General features: G+C 47.6%; 1 protein-coding gene across 4 annotated transcripts in view; it reads left to right on the forward strand.

The window, feature by feature from the left end:
• The first annotated feature begins 702 nt into the window (after positions 1-702).
• Positions 703-19,065, forward strand: part of ZFP64 (ZFP64 zinc finger protein) — a 69,104-nt gene continuing 50,741 nt past the window's right edge. For 3 of the 4 annotated variants that reach the window (XM_066387475.1, XM_066387473.1, XM_066387471.1), the window contains exons 1-3: positions 703-899; positions 4,213-4,452; positions 17,834-17,995. In XM_066387475.1, the coding sequence (XP_066243572.1) occupies positions 854-899; positions 4,213-4,452; positions 17,834-17,995 (448 nt within the window). In that variant the 5' untranslated portion in view covers positions 703-853. The remainder of the gene's footprint in view (positions 900-4,212; positions 4,453-17,833; positions 17,996-19,065) is intronic. The other variant, XM_066387472.1, reaches the window with a different exon arrangement.

The raw sequence follows: 19,065 nt of genomic DNA on the forward strand, positions 1-19,065 counted from the left end.
CAAGGATGGCCTCTCTGCGCGGAGATTTCTCCTGGGAACTTAGAAATGCTCGTTCTCAGGCCTCACCCCGGATCTACTGAAGCAGAAACTCCGCGGTGGGCCCAGCAATCTGTGCTCCTAACAAGCCCTTCACTGCGCATGGTGAAGACCCTTGGAGCAGTGGGTCTTCAGCGTTTGGTGCAAGTTTTAGTCTTATCTACATGATCAAGGTCCTTTTTATTTCACTAGCTGGGTCGGGGACCCGCCCATCGCTCCGATTTTCTGCGCGCTGACGCTCAGCCCGGGTTTATCCCAAGCCCACCGCACTCCTGAGCACACACCCACCCACAGCCCGTGTTGGTCCTCTCTGCAGCCCTAACCACTACCTCCCATGCCTGCGACGCGGCTGCCTGGCCACCTTGGGGACCAGACGCCCAGGGTGGCAGGTGCAAAGGCGCCAGAGCCGGGGAGGCCAAACCCTTTGGTCAAGATCGCAGGGGTTCGGGCGGGGGGTGAGGGGCGCATCCCTCGCTACAGCGTTAGCCCTACTCTCCCGGACGCAAGTGTGCTTTTAAATCCCAAGGGAATCCGCTGTCAGGGGCCCGGCGGCCGGGGCAGCGGGATTGGCCCGCAGCTTCCCCCGGGAGCTACAGTTGCAAAGCCAGGTTGGGGCGGCTGAGTCCGGCCAGCGCCCTCTAGGCAGCGGAAGTGGAGCTTGCTTTACATCCGTCCTCCCTGCCTCGTAGAGTTGGGAGAGGGAAGGCTGGGTGGGGGGGGAGGGTGTAGAAAAATAAAAGGAAAGCCCGTGTACCATGTAGACCACTGCCCTCCACCCTGCCGTCCCAGCCAGCAGGGGATCCCCCAGTCTGCTGCCATGAACGTGAACAGCGAGGGTGAGAGCTTCCCGGGCTCCGTGCAAAGTAAGTGCTTTTCCGGGCACTGTGCGCGCTCCGGGGCCCGGGCCCAAGCACGTCCGCAGCTCAGGGAGCAGGCCCGGGGCCCCGAAATCGGGGTGACGGCCCAGTGCCTGCGTCTCGGAGACCGCGGAGGGCGCGCTGTGCAGGATGCGCAGGAGTGGGCTTGGGGTGCGGGCACAAGGCTAGGGGCGCTCTCCAGTTTCGCGAGACCCTACGGAAGGGAAAGGTGGGGGAGGGCATGCCGATCAGACAATCGTTACCCCAATGGGCCAGTTCCCGGGCCCCCAAGGCAGAGATTGGGGCGATTTGGGGTAACCGCTGCAAAGCTGGTGGGAAAACTTCTGTCTCGGTGGCCCCAAATCCTTGAAGTCTGGGGATTGGAGGATTTCACGAGGTCTGGCCGGCTGGGCTTGCCGCCTTACTGCATAGCCTTGTCTACATTTAAAGGCGGAGATTTGAATGGGGAATGGAGCCGTAGTCGTTTTGAGTTTGGGATTCATTTTTATTTTCCTGAGGAAGACAAGGAGTCCCTGGCTTTGCCTGGTGCGTTGTTTCCCAAAGTATGGTCCAGGGACTGAGCGCAAACCAGCCCTCTGGGAGCGTGAGCGCTAATTTAAAAAAAAAAAAAAAAAAAAAATTAACTAAAGCTCTCCGGGCCCCACCCATCAGGTCGGGACATGGGGTGTGGATGATGGAGGGAAAGAGAGATTCAGCTGGCCTTCCCAGGAAGATTCGGGTGCACATAAAGTTTGAGAACCCCCGGTACGAAGTAAGCACTTAACCTGTTAGCTGTTACTTTTAACGTTTTGGGAGACTTGGCTCCCAAACTTTGCTGGGTATATAACTTACATAATGTGTGAAAAGCACAGATTTCCTTAAGCCCCAGGGTCCCCTCACCCCACCTCCTTTATGACTCATCTCAGAAATGGGACTCAGCTCCGTCCACCTCCCCCAGGTTATTCTGATGCTGAAACAGGTTTGGAGAACTTGACAAAGATAAGGAAATTCTTTTTGTTGGTGGTGAGCATGAACTGTGCCCCGTGTTTTTCATCCGGTCTCAGTTCATTCTCCAAGCGCAAGAGGTAGGTATATTTTATCATTCCAAATTTTCAGAGGGGGATACTTTCAAGTTCAAATAGGGTAACTCAGTAATAACCCAACCAGGAGACACGCTGGAGGATGGGGACCCCTGTGCTGACCTTTTTTACAAGCACTATCTCGTTTAATCCTCGAAACTGGCCTGTGAAGCAGAAACTTGGGTATTAGTCCTGTTCCATCATGAAGAAATGATCAGCCAGCCATGCAGGTCACTTCGCTTCTTGGTTGCTTGTTTTCCAGTTAGTCCCAGGAGCGCCCAGCAGCTACAGGGAGGCAGTGTTCCAGAGGTGAAGAAAAGCCCTCATTCCTTCCAGCCATTGACTCCAAATACTTAAGTGCACAGGGCGCTCTGCAAGATGGCTGACGGAACATTATTACCAAGCTCGGCCCAGAGCATCTCTCCTTAGCCAGGCAACCAAGTTGTATTTCCACACAAAGGTTTCTTATCTGAGTTAGACTGGAGGGGGGTGGGGGGGGGGGAATTGAACATACTGTAACTCTTTTATTTTTTTTTATAATTAACTTTTTAATAAATACTCAGAAAATCATGACACATGGATGCCAACCCTATATGCACTAAGTATTCCTCCAATTATTATTATTTTTTTTTTTTTTTGCCGGGGGTGGGGGACAGACAGGGACAGAGAGATAGGAGAGATAGGAGGGGATGAAAAGCATCAGCTCCTCCTAGTTGTGGCACTTTAGTTGTTCATTGATTGCTTTCTCATATGTGCCTTAGGGGGGGGGGGGGTTTGTTCTGGCCCAACCAGTGACCCCTTGCTCAAACCAGTGACCTTGGTCTTCAAGCCAGTGACCTTTAGGGTCAAGCCAGCAACCATGGGGTCATTTCTGTGATCCCATGCTCAAGCCAGTGACCTCGCACTTAATCCAGTGCCCTAGGGGTTTTGAACCTGGGTCCTCAGCATTCCAGGCTGACTCTCTATCCACTGTGTCACCACCTGGTCAGGCTCCTCTTATTATTTAAACATGAGGAGAATGGAAATAATATAAAGACCTTATAGTGTGAAGAATATGAAGCAGGGGTAACTTGAAATAATGTGGATGTATTATTACATAATTAAATTTATAAAGATATTTTTAGAGATATAGCACAATACTTATGTGATATTATGTGGGGGAAAGATTAACTTTACAATATGTTATGATCTTAATTTTCAATTAAAAACAATTTTTAATTGAAGATGAACTGAAGAAAAGATTTTGTAACATTCCAGGCACACGTAGGTAGAAAGATTGTGATTTCCTGGCTGCTTCTCTTCCAGATTTTCTGTTATAAACATGAGTTTCCTCATAATAAGGGAGAATAAAAATTTTAAAATAAAAATTAAGGTTCTCCTATTAAAGGCTTATTACTCAGTGGTATTCATTTATTCAGTAAAGATTTACATAGCACTTTCTATTATAGAGCCAGATACTGTGGTGAGTACTTTGCAAATGTTAACACAATAATTACTTCTTGGTATTATTACTATTGAGAAATAATGTCCCTATCAGTTAGAAATGAATTTTGGCTATAAGTAACAAAACTGGATTATACTAGCCTAGTGAGAAGTCTGGTTGGTTCTCATTGGTTGATTCAGGAGATCAATGAAGTAAGGGCCAGCATCTGTAGGGATCTCAGCATTTTCCCTGTTGTTAAAATATGGCTGCTCAAGCCCCTGCCATCACATCTCCATCCAAGGCAAAATGTCTGTTCCCTTTATATCATGAAAGCCAAACTTTCTCCAGAAGCTCCTTTAGCAGTGTGCTGGAGAATTTCCCGAGTATATGAGGGACCAAGATTATTTAAACTAGTGGTTCTTACATTGGGGTGCAGGGGATAGGATTTGATAACGCGGAGGGATTGTTATTCACAGTGAGTGGGAAGTACAGCTACTTTTTATTGGGGGAAGGAAATGTCTGCTAGTCCTTCAAAGTGCAGGGCTGCAATGCACATCAAAGAACTTTCTCATGTAAAATGCCACTAGTGCCCCTGTGGACACAACTGTGTTATGAGCCATTACTTGCGCCTGGAGAGCATCGCTGCTAGGACTAACGTAGAATTCTATTTGCAAGGAAGACAGGGACGTAGAGTGGACAGTGGGCTGGCAATTGGCTGTGTCTGCCACCTTGCCCTTCTTTCCTGCCATGGATCTGTTTGTGTTGTCATTTCAAGCTGTTTGGAATTAATCTGTAACTATCCCTTTGTCCCATGGAGTTCCAGGTGGCACAACGGTGCTGGTCGAGTTGACTCCTGACATCCATATCTGTGGCATCTGCAAGCAGCAGTTTAACAACCTGGACGCCTTTGTAGCTCACAAGCAAAGTGGCTGCCAGCTGACTGGCACAGCCGGGGCGGCCCCCAGCACCGTCCAGTTTGTATCGGAGGAGACCGTGCCTGCCACCCAGACTCAGACCACCACCAGGACCATCACGTCGGAGACTCAGACGATCACAGGTACAGCTGGGGGACAGGGTGTCGGTTCAAGTTGGCCATGTCCCAGATGCCTCCATGGAACTTGTGAACAATATAGTTTCCCAGGGTCTGTCCCCTATGGTTGCTGATTCATTATTTTTAACAAGCCCCACAGGGGAAACAGCTGGCCAGCCAGGTTTGGGAACTGCTGGGTTAAAACATGAAGTGTTAGCAGTTATAAATGTTGTCACATGTTAAAACCAACAAAAAAACAGGCTTCTCAAGCAAAAACCTATAGACTAAGAAAAAAATTACTTGCTGGAAATACATTGCAGTTAAAAGTAAAAAAAAAAAGATGGTTATTTTGGGTAATAGGGATATGAGTATGATCCCTGAATTTGCATTATTTGTATAAACAGACAAAAAACCTACAGACAGGTGTTCATGCCTCCCCTCCCCTGGGCTGCAGCCAGGAAAACAGAAACACTCATGCCAGTTCTGTGTCCACTTATTCCACCGAAAATAAATTACAGGTGGATCCAAAGTTTAAATGTGTATAGTAAAACCTTAAAAGTCCTAGAGTAAATAATATACACACACACACGTATGCACATACACACACAGAGACACATGGACACACACACACATATTTATACCTGTATAATATGCCTTAAGGGACAGATAACTTTAAAAATTTGAAGTAACACATTTATGAGATAATTAGTACAGACATTGTGGGGACCTGTAGGGAATTGGAGAATGTATTCCTTTGCTAAAGACATTCAAATTTTTTAATTAAAAAATATGTTTGTGTGTGTGTATACGTATGTATCTATGTGTATATATATATGTATATGTATTAATACTGTACCTACAAAGACAGGTTGTGGACACCACCCCCCAAAAAGAAAAAGAATCATATATGTGGTTGAAAATAAACTTGTAATTTTTCCAAAGTAAAAATAATGTATTAATAAGTGTAAAGACAACTGGAGAAAAAATAATTACAGCATATATATGACTAAGGCCTAATGTCCCTCATATATGAAGAACTCCTAAAATCCATAGAGGAAAAAGAACCAAGTGGAAAAGTCAGCAAAGGGCAGAAGGTGATCTACAAGAGGCCACTAATCATAGAATTATGCTCTGTTGCCTTAATATGTAGTTAAAGAAATGCATCTCAACCAACAGCTTAGGACAAGGATCTACTTTTCTTCTGGGGGGGGGGGGGTGTAAATTCACATACCCTGGGTGATGTTGTGAAATCTTTTAAATGTTAAATATTATATTTAAAATCTTTCATGTTTCAAAATGTATATAAAACATATTTACCCAGTAAGTTCACTTCTAGGCATTTATTCTGTAAAACCTTTACAGACTCTATACTGTAAAGAAAGGAGTTCTTTTTTTCTTTAGGTGAAAGGAGGGGAGATAGTGAGACAGAAGACAGACCCCCCACATGTACCCTGACCGGGATCCACCCAGCAACCCCATCTGGGGCCGATGCTCCAGTACCGAGCTATTTTTAGCACCTGGGGCAGATGCACTTGAACCAGCCATGCTACCTTCAGCACCCAGGTCTACATTCGAACCAATTGAGCCACTGGCTGCGGGAGGGGAAGAGGGAGATCAGGGTGAGAGAGAGGGGGAGAGAAGCAGATGGTTGCTTTTTCTGTGCGCCCTGACAGGGAGTCAAACCTGAGGCATCCATATGCCGGGCAGACACTCTGTCCACTGAGCCATCAGCCAGGGCCAAAAGCATAACTTTTATATGTATATGTCAAGAGGAAATGAGATAAATCAGTATCAGAGATTCAGACAGTGGCGTATGACTTAGCCTTGAAAAGGGGAGCTAGATCTGTGTGCAGGTGTAGACAAATTCTCCAGATAGTGTAAAAAAACATGCATATGTATACATATACAGCATTATATTCAAGGTAAGCTTCTAGAACAGGAATGAGGCAGGTAATGGTAATGAGAGAAATGTAAGAAGTATGTAATCATTAGGGAATGTTGGGGACTGTGGCAAAGTAGAGAAAGCTGCTTTTTGGATCCAGTCACCATGGTATTCGAGTTTTTCAGAGAAGCCAAAAAATGTGAAATTTCCCAAACTTTACAACTTTGATGTCCAAACAAAATATATCTATGAACCAGATTGAGCCCACTAGCTTTTTTTAGCTTATTCTCAGTGTTGAACGAATCGTTCATCTGAGCTGAGGAGTGGAGAACATCACCAACTTTCACCTTATCAATTGTACATTGTTGTGGTGTTTGAGTTTTTTGGTAATAAGCAAAGTGGTGTCTCCAATTCAATAACTGTGTTTGCTGAGTTTTTAAAACATTGAAATATCATTAACTGATCACCTCACAAACCTGAATAATAGTAGCTTGAGATCTTCCTGCTTAATTAATTAAGAGTTTATCTTAATTATCATCTTAGAGGAAGTTACCAAGAAAATGTTGAAACTAAAAAACCACCTTAGAGATGGGCCTGGTACAACCTTCTCATTTTATAGCTGGACAGAGTACAGCTACGGACGGAGCTAAGGCAGGGCCAAGGTCCCGCCCCAAGATCAGGACGGCCCTGGGACTGATGTGTATCGGCCCTTACCCCAATTGTCATCTCTCTGAAGACTTAGCGTTCGGTTCCCTGTCCTCAGAAACAGACCCCCAGTGACCCCCACACTCCGGGCGTGATGCTCCAGTGTGAGGAGGCTTCAAGGCCCACACTTTCTTTGTGGCTGTTATATCTTTCTGTGCTCTGAGCCTTTGCTTATGATGTTCCCTTTGCCTGAGATACCTTTCCTGTCTTGACCTGGCTGGCGCCAAGTCAACTTCAAGAGTTCAAGGTTCGTGATGGTCTACACACAAAGGATCTGGCTCCATCCTGGAACATCCCCTTCCCCTCTGAATTGCAATAGCTGTGATGAACACCTTTCTGTTTTCCAAGTGAGCCAGGTTTCCTGCAGCCTCAGAGCCTCCGTGTATGTTGTTCCTCTGCCTGGAACTGACATTTCTTTTTTTTTTTTTTTTAATTTTATTTATTCATTTTTAGAGAGGAGAGAGACAGAGAGGGAGAGAGAGGAGAGAGAGACAGAGAGAGAGAAGGGGGGGAGGAGCTGGAAGCATCAACTCCCATATGTGCCTTGACCAGGCAAGCCCAGGGTTTCGAACCGGCGACCTCAGCATTTCCAGGTCAACGCTTTATCCACTGCGCCACCACAGGTCAGAGCTGGAACTGACATTTCTTAATGCAAACGTCAGAGCTGAGCCTATAGTCATTTCCTCAACCCCCCCCCCCCCCCACACACACACACACACACACCACTGTTCTCCCAGACCAGGTCGGGTCCCCGTAATTATATAAGTATTTGCACAAGAAACTTCCGTCTGTCCCATCACTGAACTGTAAGTACCATAAGGTCGTGGGCTGCACCCCTCATGTTTACCGCTGGGTCCCCAGCCCCTAGAAGGCACTGGGCACAGGGCCACTCGTTCTTGATTGAGTAAATGAACAACCAACAGCCCAGACCTGACGTCATCAGTGAGGCTGACCCCGCACTCAGTAACTGCTCCTCCTTCTGGCCCCCTAGTCCTTTGCTCGAAGACGGTCCCCCTCCTCTCAGCACGTTCCCCTGCCCCACGATCATTCACTCTCGGCCACTGCCTCAGTTTTGCTGACAGCCCTGTGCTCTCAGGCCAGACCTGGAGGCCTCTCTGTGCCCGGCTCACAGCGACACCCACCATACCGTGTCAGAGGGAGCTCCGAGCCCCAGACTAACACCCCCAGCCCTAGACTGGGCAAGTCGCTCACTCACTCACTCGTATTATTCCTCATCTGTATGAAAGGATTCTAATGGTACCTAACACTATTAGGTAATAGAATTAGGTGCCTAATACCTAATATCACTGGGTTAATGTGAGGACTTGGCGATAATCCTCATAACGGACCTGGGGCGGAGTAATTGGACTCAATGAATGACTGCTTTTATTCCTGTGGAGATGGCGGAACAGGTGACGAACAGATGGTGAGATTCGCTGCCTTTCTGCTTGACTCAGCGGCTCTCTCCAATTGTTCCTGCCTCTGTGCCTCAAAACAAGCAGAATCTTGCTTTTTTTTTTCCTTTCTTTTACATATTTAGTTTGGTTTTCTGGGCCCAGCTTCCCGCACGCCTGGGCTTCAGTGTTCCACTGGTGAAGGTTCCCAGACCTGCCTGAGGACCAGCGTCCCCAGGGAGCTTGTTAAAGACACTGGTGCCTGGGCTCTATCTCCTGAATCTGGATCTCTGAGGCTGAGGCTCAGGCATCTGTTCCGGTTTTTTTGGTTGTTGTTTTTTTTAACAAGCTCCACAGGGGGTTCCAGGTCTCAACCAGGTTGGAGAGTCACTGACTGCCCGAGGCCACAACCCGAACCCGGGCGCTGGCAGACTTCTCCAGATACCCTCACTGGGACATTGTCCAGACTTACTTGTCACTCTTTGGTCCTTGATTACTCCAGACCCTTCCTCACTCAGCTCATAGGTCTCCTCTCTGTTCTATAATAGTTGGCTATAAAGTGAAATTTAGATCCTAGGTTTGAAAACTTTCTGTTGTTTCTCATTTGATTGAAGAACTTTCCTATAGGAGCAATAAAATTAGATATTGATGCTATTGAAAAAAAGCATACCACATGCATTTTCTTTTTTTTTTTTTTTTTGTATTTTTCTGAAGCTGGGAACGGGGAGAGACAGTCAGACAGACTCCCGCATGCGCCCAACTGGGATCCACCTGGCACACCCACCAGGGGCGACACTCTTCCCACCAGGGGGCGATGCTCTGCCCCTCCGGGCTGCCGTGACCAGAGCCACTCTAGTGCCTGGGGCAGAGGCCAAGGAGCCATCCCCAGCACCCGGGCCATCTTTGCCCCAATGGAGCCTTGGCTGCGGGAGGGGAAGAGAGAGACAGAGAGGAAGGAGGGGGGGGGGTGGAGAAGCAAATGGGCGCTTCTCCTATGTGCCCTGGCCGGGAATCGAACCCGGGTCCCCCGCACGCCAGGCCAACGCTCTACCGCTGAGCCAACCGGCCAGGGCCCACATGCATTTTCTAAGTGCCTGGCTTAAAGTCACGAGGCTTTGGAGCCCGGGCCCCGAGTTTGAGTCTTGGCTATCTAGAGCCTGAGGAGACAGACAGCCATGTGACCATGCAAATTCCAAGGACTCTTAGTATCTCATTTTTAAAGTAAGAACAGGAATAAATAGGAAGTTTGGAGTCCTGAGCCAGACTGGGTGGAACTCCTGCTATAACCACTTGCCACCCAGGTAGTGTTGGCCAGGCCTCTCAGAGTCCCAGTGTCTCTGTTTCTGCGACTGGAAGTAATGGTGGCTGTAGTCACCTTAGAAGGTTCTAACCAGGCTTAGTGGCTCCTACATGGAAGACACGCAGAACTGTCTGTGTTAGCTTTTATTTACTGATTCAGGGAGCTGTGAAAATTAAACAAAATAGCACACCAGAAAAAGCCCCCAGCCAATAACAGTTGAATTGATCACTTCACCTAGAATGATCTTTTCCCTTCTTTTGCTTAATTTTTACTCCTCAGGTTAAAAATCACCTCCACCTGGAGGGCAGCCATGATTTCACCCCTACCCTTACCCCTACCCCTGAGTTTAGGTGTCTCCACACTTCCCCATCTAACAGTTATCACAGGGGTAATTAATCAGTTATTTGGTGACAAGCAATCTTTCCTTAGCCAGAGAAGTGAATTCAGATGCTTTTGGGGGTCCGGCAATATAGCGAACACAGCAAATGGAGCGTGGGAGGGCCTGTGGGCATCCAGCTGGGGTAGGAAGCAGCCCAGACAGCCAGGAGCCGTCCTCAGCTAGGTCTCGGTGTTGCTAGGAGCGGGGCTGGCTCTCACAAGCCATGCTGTTCTCCTGTTGAACATAAACATGTCTCCACGTGATGCAGAGCCATGCTGTGACCGTGGTGGAACAGGACAAAACAGAATGCCTCGGTCACCGTGTTTGAGCCACAAAATAGCAGACAGCCTCTCCCCCACTAATCTGAGTGACATCTACTTCTCTACTATTCCAGCTTTAGCCTCCTCCGCTTCTTGGTTATGTTTGTGAAGATGTCAAAGCATAGACTTTCCCTCACCTCCTGACAGCTTCTAAGGCAAGGCTTCCTAGAGGCCTCCCTCACAGTCGTCGCCAAACCTGAGTTCTTTCTAGCACCCTGTTCCTGGGACACTGCACAGTTCTCATGGTCTGAGGGTTCTCTTCACACCATGAGTGCAATGAGTAATAAACTTACTCCCGTAGAAGTGTGTCCCTGGTGGCCTGTGGCCAGAGGGACATACTGAAGACCCAAGTCACCTAATTGATTTTGAGAGCTTCACAAAAGAATCTGGAGGCTCAGTTTGGCCTATGAGCATAAACTAGTGGTATAATTTCTAGTTCATTGGACCGTTAGTCTCCCTGCAGGCAGGCCTAGCGCAGCACAGGGACTCGGTAGACCGAACGAGTACAGGGAAGGGCAGCTGTACTGACCAGACTCCTTAATGTGCAGGAAGCACACGGATGGTGAGGGCCCAGTGAGAGCAGCTTCGGGGCTATCACGTGCCAGGTGCCGGAGCGAAGATAATGGAGATGCTTGTCCTTGGAGAATTCCAAGCCCATGAGCAGGGGAGGAGGATTTCGTTGTGAGACTGACAAGCCCAGCCATCTGTGATGAGCACAACCTTGTCAAAGAGTTAATGGAATAGATTGGTCCCATGGGGGAAGCCAGGAAAAAATTTTGAGATCAAATGCAGAATGTCTTGAAGGACTCACCTGCTTCGGGGAGGAGGATGGTGGAAAGGGGGCATTTCCTAATGGTGGGATGGGGATCGGGCAGCTCGGGGCACGATCCGATGGCACTGGTTAGAGATAACGCAGGGAGTCTGTGGGAGGAGCCCTGCTTCGTCTCTGGCCTTTATTCTGAAGGAGCTGGGGAGCCACTGAAGGTTGTTGAGCACGTGAGTGATGTAGTAAGGCAAACTGGTGATTTCTGATAGGATGTGGCCCCCATAATACCAGCTAACTCTTAGGTAGTGCTTCTTCGGTGCCAGTCACTTTTCTAAGTACTCCGTATGAATTCCTTTTCACAACCATAAATTAAATACCAAGAATTACCATCCCTGTTTTACCAATAATTAACTAAAGGGTTAAATAACTTGTTCAAGATGATAGAACCAGAAGGTGGCAGAACTAGCTCTCAAAGCTAGGCTCCCCGGCTGCAGAACCTGTGCACTTGACCCCTTCACACTGTCCCTTAGTGAACTCCTCATCGCAGCCTTTCTCAAAAGAACCACCTGGAGCTTCAGTGAAAAATGCAGCCACCCAGACCCCGCCCCTGGAGATAATATCTCAATGGGAATCTGAATCACCCAATGCTTTCCATTGCTCTTAACAGCCAATGACAAATGGACCGGACGAAAAGACATTGATTATCTCTTAGGACAGGAATGGACAGGGCACACCCAGGGTCATTTCTGCAGTTCAAAGGCGACAGGTTCTTTTCCTCTTCTTGGTGTTCTGGTGGTGGGCTTTGTCTTTTGGCCTTGCTTCTTATACAGGCACATAGTAGGTGGTGACAGGAAGGCTGCCACTGCTCTGTGCCTCAAGTCTTCACTCAGCCATGTCCACAGATCAGGAAAGGGACAGCATCTCTTTAGCAGGAAGGAAGTGCTTTCTAGAAACTCCAGTTCCCCTTGGCTAAGATAGAACCCATGCCCAGTTCCCCTGTGGGGGAGAGGGTAGGCCATCAAGGGACAGGAAGGAGGGCTCAGCAGTGGGATCCAGTCCCAAGGGCCCCTCTGCAGAGCCCCACAACTGCCGCTGCTCTGTTAGAGCAGGAGTTCTCAGAGCTGGTGTGCAAAAAGATATGCCTAGAAAGGTCGTTTTAGAAAATACACATATCAAGCCTGGCCAGGCAGTGGCGCAGTGGATAGAGTGTCAGACGGGGGCGCAGAGGACCCAGGTTTGAAACCCCGAGGTCACTGGCTTGAGCACGGGCTCACCAGTTTGAGCGAAGGGTCGCTGGCTTGAGCATGGGATCATAGACATGACCCTATGGTCACTGGCCTGAGTCCAAGTTTGCTGGCTTGAGCAAGGGGTCACTCACTCTGCTTAGGCCCCCAGTCAAGGCACATATGAGAAAGCAATCAATGAACAACTAAAAGAGCCGCAATGAAGAATTGATGCTTCTCTTCTCTTTCCATTCCTACCTCTCTGTCCCTATCTGTCCCTCTCTCTGACTCTGTCACATACACACACACAAAATACAGATATCAAGATATCCAGACTTTACCCCCAATATCTGCATTAGAATCTCAGGTACATGATCAAGTTTGAGAACCACTGGACCAGGAGAAGGGGCAGGAGGGACAGGAACTCATTGGCATCAGTTTCTGGCGCGTAGTAGGTGCTCAGTAGGTCTGAGTGAATCAGTGAACCCAGCGTGCGGAGTGGGAAGGGGACATGGGAAACGGAAGGAAGCTTCACTCCACTTGTAGTGGGGGCGAGTGGTTCTTTTTGTCCCTATTCAGTGAATTCCCAGTACAGTGCAGGTTTATTTTATTGTAGGGGACTGCAGTTTGCCTGTGACAGACTCCTACCCTGGCCATGGTAGTTTCAGCCAAAAAGGAGATTTTTATTTAGAAGGATCTGGGCACTCACTGAGCACGGGGGCGCAACGGTGTGGCTGGCTCTCCAAGAGCCTGACACCGGAAGCTGGAAGGATTTTAGGGTTCCAGGTGCTCACAGTTGACAGTGTGGCCCGAGAACCGTGACCCCTGCCCAGGTGCCTGTTAGAAATCCAGGATGGCCTGTGTGCGTGTTACACTTGGAGAAGCACACGTCTGCGTGACAGCGCCCAACTTTTACGGCTTCTTTTCATTTTGCAGAAGGAAAGTCTGCACCAAAACGCAGTATCTTAGTCCCGATTCCTAGCTCCCCAGGCAGGCGGGGACTGGCCTGGCAGGTGTCTGCTCGGACAGATCTTAGTCCCGATCCCTAGTTCCCGGGCAGGCGGGGACTGGCCTGGCAGGTGTCTGCTCGGACAGATCTTAGTCCCGATCCCTAGTTCCCGGGCAGGCGGGGACTGGCCTGGCAGGTGTCTGCTCGGACAGATCTTAGTCCCGATTCCTAGTTCCCGGGCAGGCAGGGACTGGCCTGGCAGGTGTCTGCTCGGACAGTAAGGTCTGAGCTCACAGGGCACTGCTGACATCCCCGTTCTTCTGGCAGCAGAACTGAGGAGCAGAGAAGTGACTGGGTCCAGACCCCATAGGAGTGAGCCGCGGAGACAGAAGTTGCTCCCAGGTCAATCTGTATACGCACAGCACACACACACTCCAACATCAGACTGCACGCAGATATCAAAGCAGCCCCTGGGTGATCGAGGCCGCCTGAAGGCTTTCTTCCCTGGGGTATCTGCAGGCCCCACTGCTCACAGTGGCTCCTGGAAAGAAGCCAGGTGTGGGGGAGGGGGGGGGATGACCTGACCCAGCCTGCCAGGAGGCTCCGACAGGACGGCTTAACTAGATGCCCTGTCGTTTGTTTGTTTTTTTTTGTTAGTGGTTGAATTCCAGACACCTGCCATAGAACACTGAATAATCACATGCTTCCGTGTTTTATATCAAAAATATTGTCCTTGCACGGCAGCCTGGCAGGGTGACCTTACCTAAAATGACCTGTCCCCAGTGCTTCCTGTACAGCTTCCCTGCTTTATTTTCCTCCACAGCGTTTAGGTATGTCATATTCATTCAAGTGATGTATTGTCTGCACACTCCCAATAGAGTGTCAGCTCCACAAAGGCGGGGGTGTGCCTAGAATAGTGCCTGGCATACAGTAGGTGCTTAGTAAATATTTTCTAAATAAATCCACGAATGACCATAGCAGTAACAGTTCTACATGCCTGATCTCTAATCCTCGTAACAGCCCAAGGAGACAGGAATGGGAATCGCCCCCATTAGTTTAGGTGAGGAAACTGAGGCTCAAGGAGATAAGACTTAAGAGCCCAAGCTCTTGAACAAAACCATCCCAGTCCAGGCGCCATGTGTAGTGAGTGGAGTGACTCGCCTGTTCTGCGCGATGAGCCCTACCTCCAAAATGATCCCCCCGACCCGTTGCTTCCTGCTGCCTCCCCAAGGTGACAAGGGCAAAAATGGACAAATGCGGCTGAATCAAGCTTCTTTGCATCAAAGGGAACAGCAAAATGGAAAGACAGCCTGGGAAAGAGAAGGAAATACTTGCAAACCACGTATTTGAGCAGCGGTTAATATTCGGAGCACTCCCATGTTCCCCCTCTGCTGTGACTTACCACGAAGGGGACACTGAGGCTCGTGGTGGAGGGGCAGGTGGGCAGTTAGGAGATGAGGCCCAGCCCTCCTCCCGGAAGGGCCGGAAGTCTCATGCTCAGGAGGATAAGGACCCAGCATTTACTTCCCCGGAGGACTGTGAGGACTCCAGGAAGTAGGCGGTGGGGAGGACCCAGCCACTCCCACAGCCCCTCCTCAACCCCGCAACTTCCAGCTGCCTTTTTGTCCAAAAAGTTGTAGAGCAGGAAGTTGGGAAGTCATGATAGCATAACCAGCCATCCTAGTTTAGCTCTGAAGCTCCTGTGTCTTAAGTAGCCCTCTGTCCCAGACAAATGGATGGCGGTCACCCTAGGTCTTGATCAAACTGTCTTTGAAAGTTTGGTGCTATTGCCCAGTTCTGTTCAAGTATAGTGGCTAATGTTTTTTAAGACTTGACCATGGCCACATCCTTGCTTGTGCCTCTCATTAAAGTTTGCAGCCTTAGGCAGTGGGAACAGTGATGATCTCTACTTACAGGGGAGGAAATCGAGGTTCAAAGAGGTTCCAAAACTGGCCTGAGGTCACACACACACACACACACACAATAATTATCCGAACCTGGATACGCTTTAAGATATCGAAGATGGAGGTGCACCCTAGCATTAATGAGATTGCTGTCAGCCAGCAGGCAGCCGCAGACAAAATCGTCTTTGTGGACCTGCTCACAAGCTTGATGGTAGTTGATCGCATTTGTGTCATTTCAACAGAGTCGTGCGCCTTTTTTGGAACTACATATGTTGAATTTAATAGCTGTTTTGAACATCTTCCAAGATATTGCATGATGATTCAGGTTGAAGGTGAAAAGCAACTGTACTCTGAATGACCTGGAAAGAGTCAGAGGGGCTCAGTCTGAGAGTAATGAAGCACATGCTTGCTATGGGAGGAACAACCCTTTGTTCGTGGAAAGCAGTAACAAGAAAGATAGATTCCCTCCATTAGACAAAGCTGGACTAATTTTTACTGCTGAAATGCCTGGAAAATGGTCATCTATGCCAGTGCTTCTCAAACTCTAACAGGCAGACTGTTAGAACATAGAATGCTGGTTTCACCCCAGAGTTTCTGATTCAATAGGGTTGGGTGGGGCCCAAGAATTTGCCTTTGTAGCAAGTTCTTAGGGAGGTCCAGTGCTGCTGGCTGAAGTCCAAGAAGAGCAGGGGAAACAGGAGCAATGGCCAAATCCCACTGTGTGGAGGAGAACATGTCAATAAGAGGCAGGTATGGTTGATTCACACCTAAGAGATTCATGCTAAGAGACTCGGCATAAAGACAGAACATCAGGGCCCTGGCCGGTTGGCTTAGTGCCAGCCCTGCATGTGGAAGTCCCGGGTTTGATTCCTGGTCAGGGCACACAGGAGAAGCGCCCATCTGCTTCTCCACCCTTCCCCCCCTCCTTTCTCTCTCTTTCCCTCCTGAAGCCGAGGCTCCACTGGAGCAAAGTTGGCCCTGGCGCTTAGGACGGCTCCATGGCCTCCGCCTCAGGCTCTAGAATAGCTCCAGTTGCAATGGAGCAACGCCCCAGATGGGCCGAACATCACCCCTTAGTGGGCATGCTGGGTGGATCCCAGTCAGGCGTATGTGGGAGTCGAACTGCCTCCCCGCTTCTAACTTCAGAAAAATTAAAAAAATAAAAAAGACAGAACATCAGCTCTTCAGAATATTTTGGCCAACTTTAAACAAGTCACTTCCTTCTGCATGTTTCAGTTGAGAAAAATTGAAAGCATGAGGTTACTCAAACACCAAATGCTGACAGAACCAAGGTGTTCTTTGACATGCATCAAAATGATGTTGTCATTCAATGTCAAAGGTATCCAAATATCCAAAGAGGTCTAGCAGAACTCATTTAATAAATAAACAAAATTTCTAAGGCATGTCAAACACTAGATATAAAAGAAGGAGTATGAAAGCGTTGCATCCTCATGTGTTTAATTGACAGCTTTTTAAAATATGTTATACATTAAATAATGTTACATCTTACAAAGAATGAAAGTGTTTAGGAGAAAATCTAACCCCTCAGCCCTATGGCTTAGATATTGTTGCTTCAGGCACAGCTAAAATAGGTAATGACGTTAGGTCTGTGTTGATTTAAATAAGTATATTCTGTAACTACAATGTCAACAATGTCAAAGGTAGTGCCTTAGGACTGAAATTTGGGGAACAGAATAGTCTTGGCCAAGCAAGTTCACCCAATGAATGAGCCCCTATTGGTCATAGTTACTCCTTATTTGAAGCTAAATCTCTGTGTGACAAACTACTACATGTAATAAAGAAAGGAAAAAAATATTTACAAACCCCAAATCATAAACTTAGTTAACAAAATAATTACAAAAAGTAAAGAAAGAAAAAGGAAGAAATTTGAGACTACCTATTTTATATATTTTGTAATGGTAAAAATGTTTGGTCTCTCTCTTTGTTTTTTCCTCAAAACTTCAGTAGAGTATGAGGATTTCTTTAGGAGTACTTGTGTTAAATAATGTTTTTGAAAGAACTGTAGTTTTATACAGATTTCCTTTTATCAGTTCTTTCCCAGTTGTTTGTTAGGATTTTGTGGTAAAGCTTATGAAAGTACCTCATGCATTTGGCTGAATTAACAGAAAACCCCTCCTGGCGTAAATGATAGGGACATTTCTTGTTTATTTAAGAAGTCTAGATTTGGGATGGTTACAGAGCTCTGGCTCAACAATTGATTTTCTTGCAGTTCCCTTATCTTACAGAATGGCTGCCACAGATCCAGGCATCACATCCTTATTCCAGCATGTCTAAAGATAAGAAGTGAGGAAACCAGGGCAGCAAGAATGAGCTTACTCAACTGTCTTTCTGCCCCTACTTTGTTTGTTTGTTTTTAACCAAGGAGAAAATCTGTTACAGAAGCCCCACAGCAGGTATTCTGTAATGTCTTATTGGCTGGAACAGGGTCACACAAAAACCCCTAAACAGCTAGGGAGGCTGGGAAAGCAATCTAACATGTTCATTCTCTAGAAAGGAAGGTAGGCAAAAGGAATAGCTGTTGGGTATTTATATTATGAAAACTAATAACCATCCCATTTTTTTTAGTTTCAGCTCCAGAATTTGTTTTTGAGCATGGCTATCAAACTTACCTGCCCACAGAAAGCAACGAGAACCAGACAGCTACTGTTATCTCTCTGCCTGCCAAGACACGTGCCAAAAAGCCCACTGCCCCACCTGCTCAGAAAAGGCTAAACTGTTGCTATCCAGGTAAAGGCAGCATTGTGTCCTAGTGGTGTAAGCAGTGTGACATTTAACAGGTTTCAGGCTTCTAACTCACCAACTCTTTTTTGTGTGTGTGTGTGTGTATTTTTCTGAAGTGAGAATTGGGGAGGCAAAGAGCCAGACTCCCCCATGCATCTGGCTGGGATCCACCCAGCATAACCACCAGGGGGCGATGCTCTGCCCATCTGGGGTGTTGCTCCATTGCAACCAGAGCCATAGTGCCTGAGGTGGAGGCCGTGGAGCCATCCTCAGCGCCTGGTCAACTTTGCTCCAATGGGGCCTTGGCTGCATGAGGGGAAGAGAGAGATAGAGAGGAAGTAGAGGAGGAAGGGTGGAGAAGCAGTTGGACGCTTCTCCTATGTGTCCTGGTCAGAAATCAAACCCGGGACATCCACACGCCGGGCTGACGCTCTACCACTGGGCCAACTGGCCAGGGCCTCTAACCTACCAACTCTTGACAACTTGACATAGACATGCTCCAAACTGCTGGCTGACACATCAGAGCCCCACAGCATTTGTACCGTCATTGTCCCTGGTCACCACATACACAGGCTCTTAAGACTTTTGGACTTTGAAATGGGACTTGTGAGAATTTCAGGTTACTGTGAATTTTTCATGTTGTGCTGTAGCTTACGAAGACATCCAGAAAGATTTTTCTTTTCTTTCAAAAAAACCCAAAACTTTTTATTTGGAGATAATTTCAGAATTACAGGAAAGGTGTAAAAACGGTTCGGAACAGTTCTGTATTCCCTTCATCTAGAGTTCTCAAATGTTAACATTTTACATGTGCTTTGCCATTCTTGCTATCTCTACATAGTTATATATATTATTCCAGTCAGACCATTTTAGAATAAGTTATAGACATGGTGTCCCTTTGCCTCATGATGCCTCAATGTGTGTTTCCTAGAAAAAGGAAATTCTTCTCTATAACCACAGTATAATCGTCAAAATCAGGAAATGAACACTTACGCACACTGTGGTCACATGACTGACCTTACGGAGATTTTACCTGTTGTCTCCAGAGCAAACGAAAAACACTTTTCTCCTGGTCCAGG

Source organism: Saccopteryx leptura, chromosome 5 (assembly GCF_036850995.1).
Source record: "Saccopteryx leptura isolate mSacLep1 chromosome 5, mSacLep1_pri_phased_curated, whole genome shotgun sequence".
Classification (NCBI taxonomy): Eukaryota; Metazoa; Chordata; class Mammalia; order Chiroptera; family Emballonuridae; genus Saccopteryx; species Saccopteryx leptura.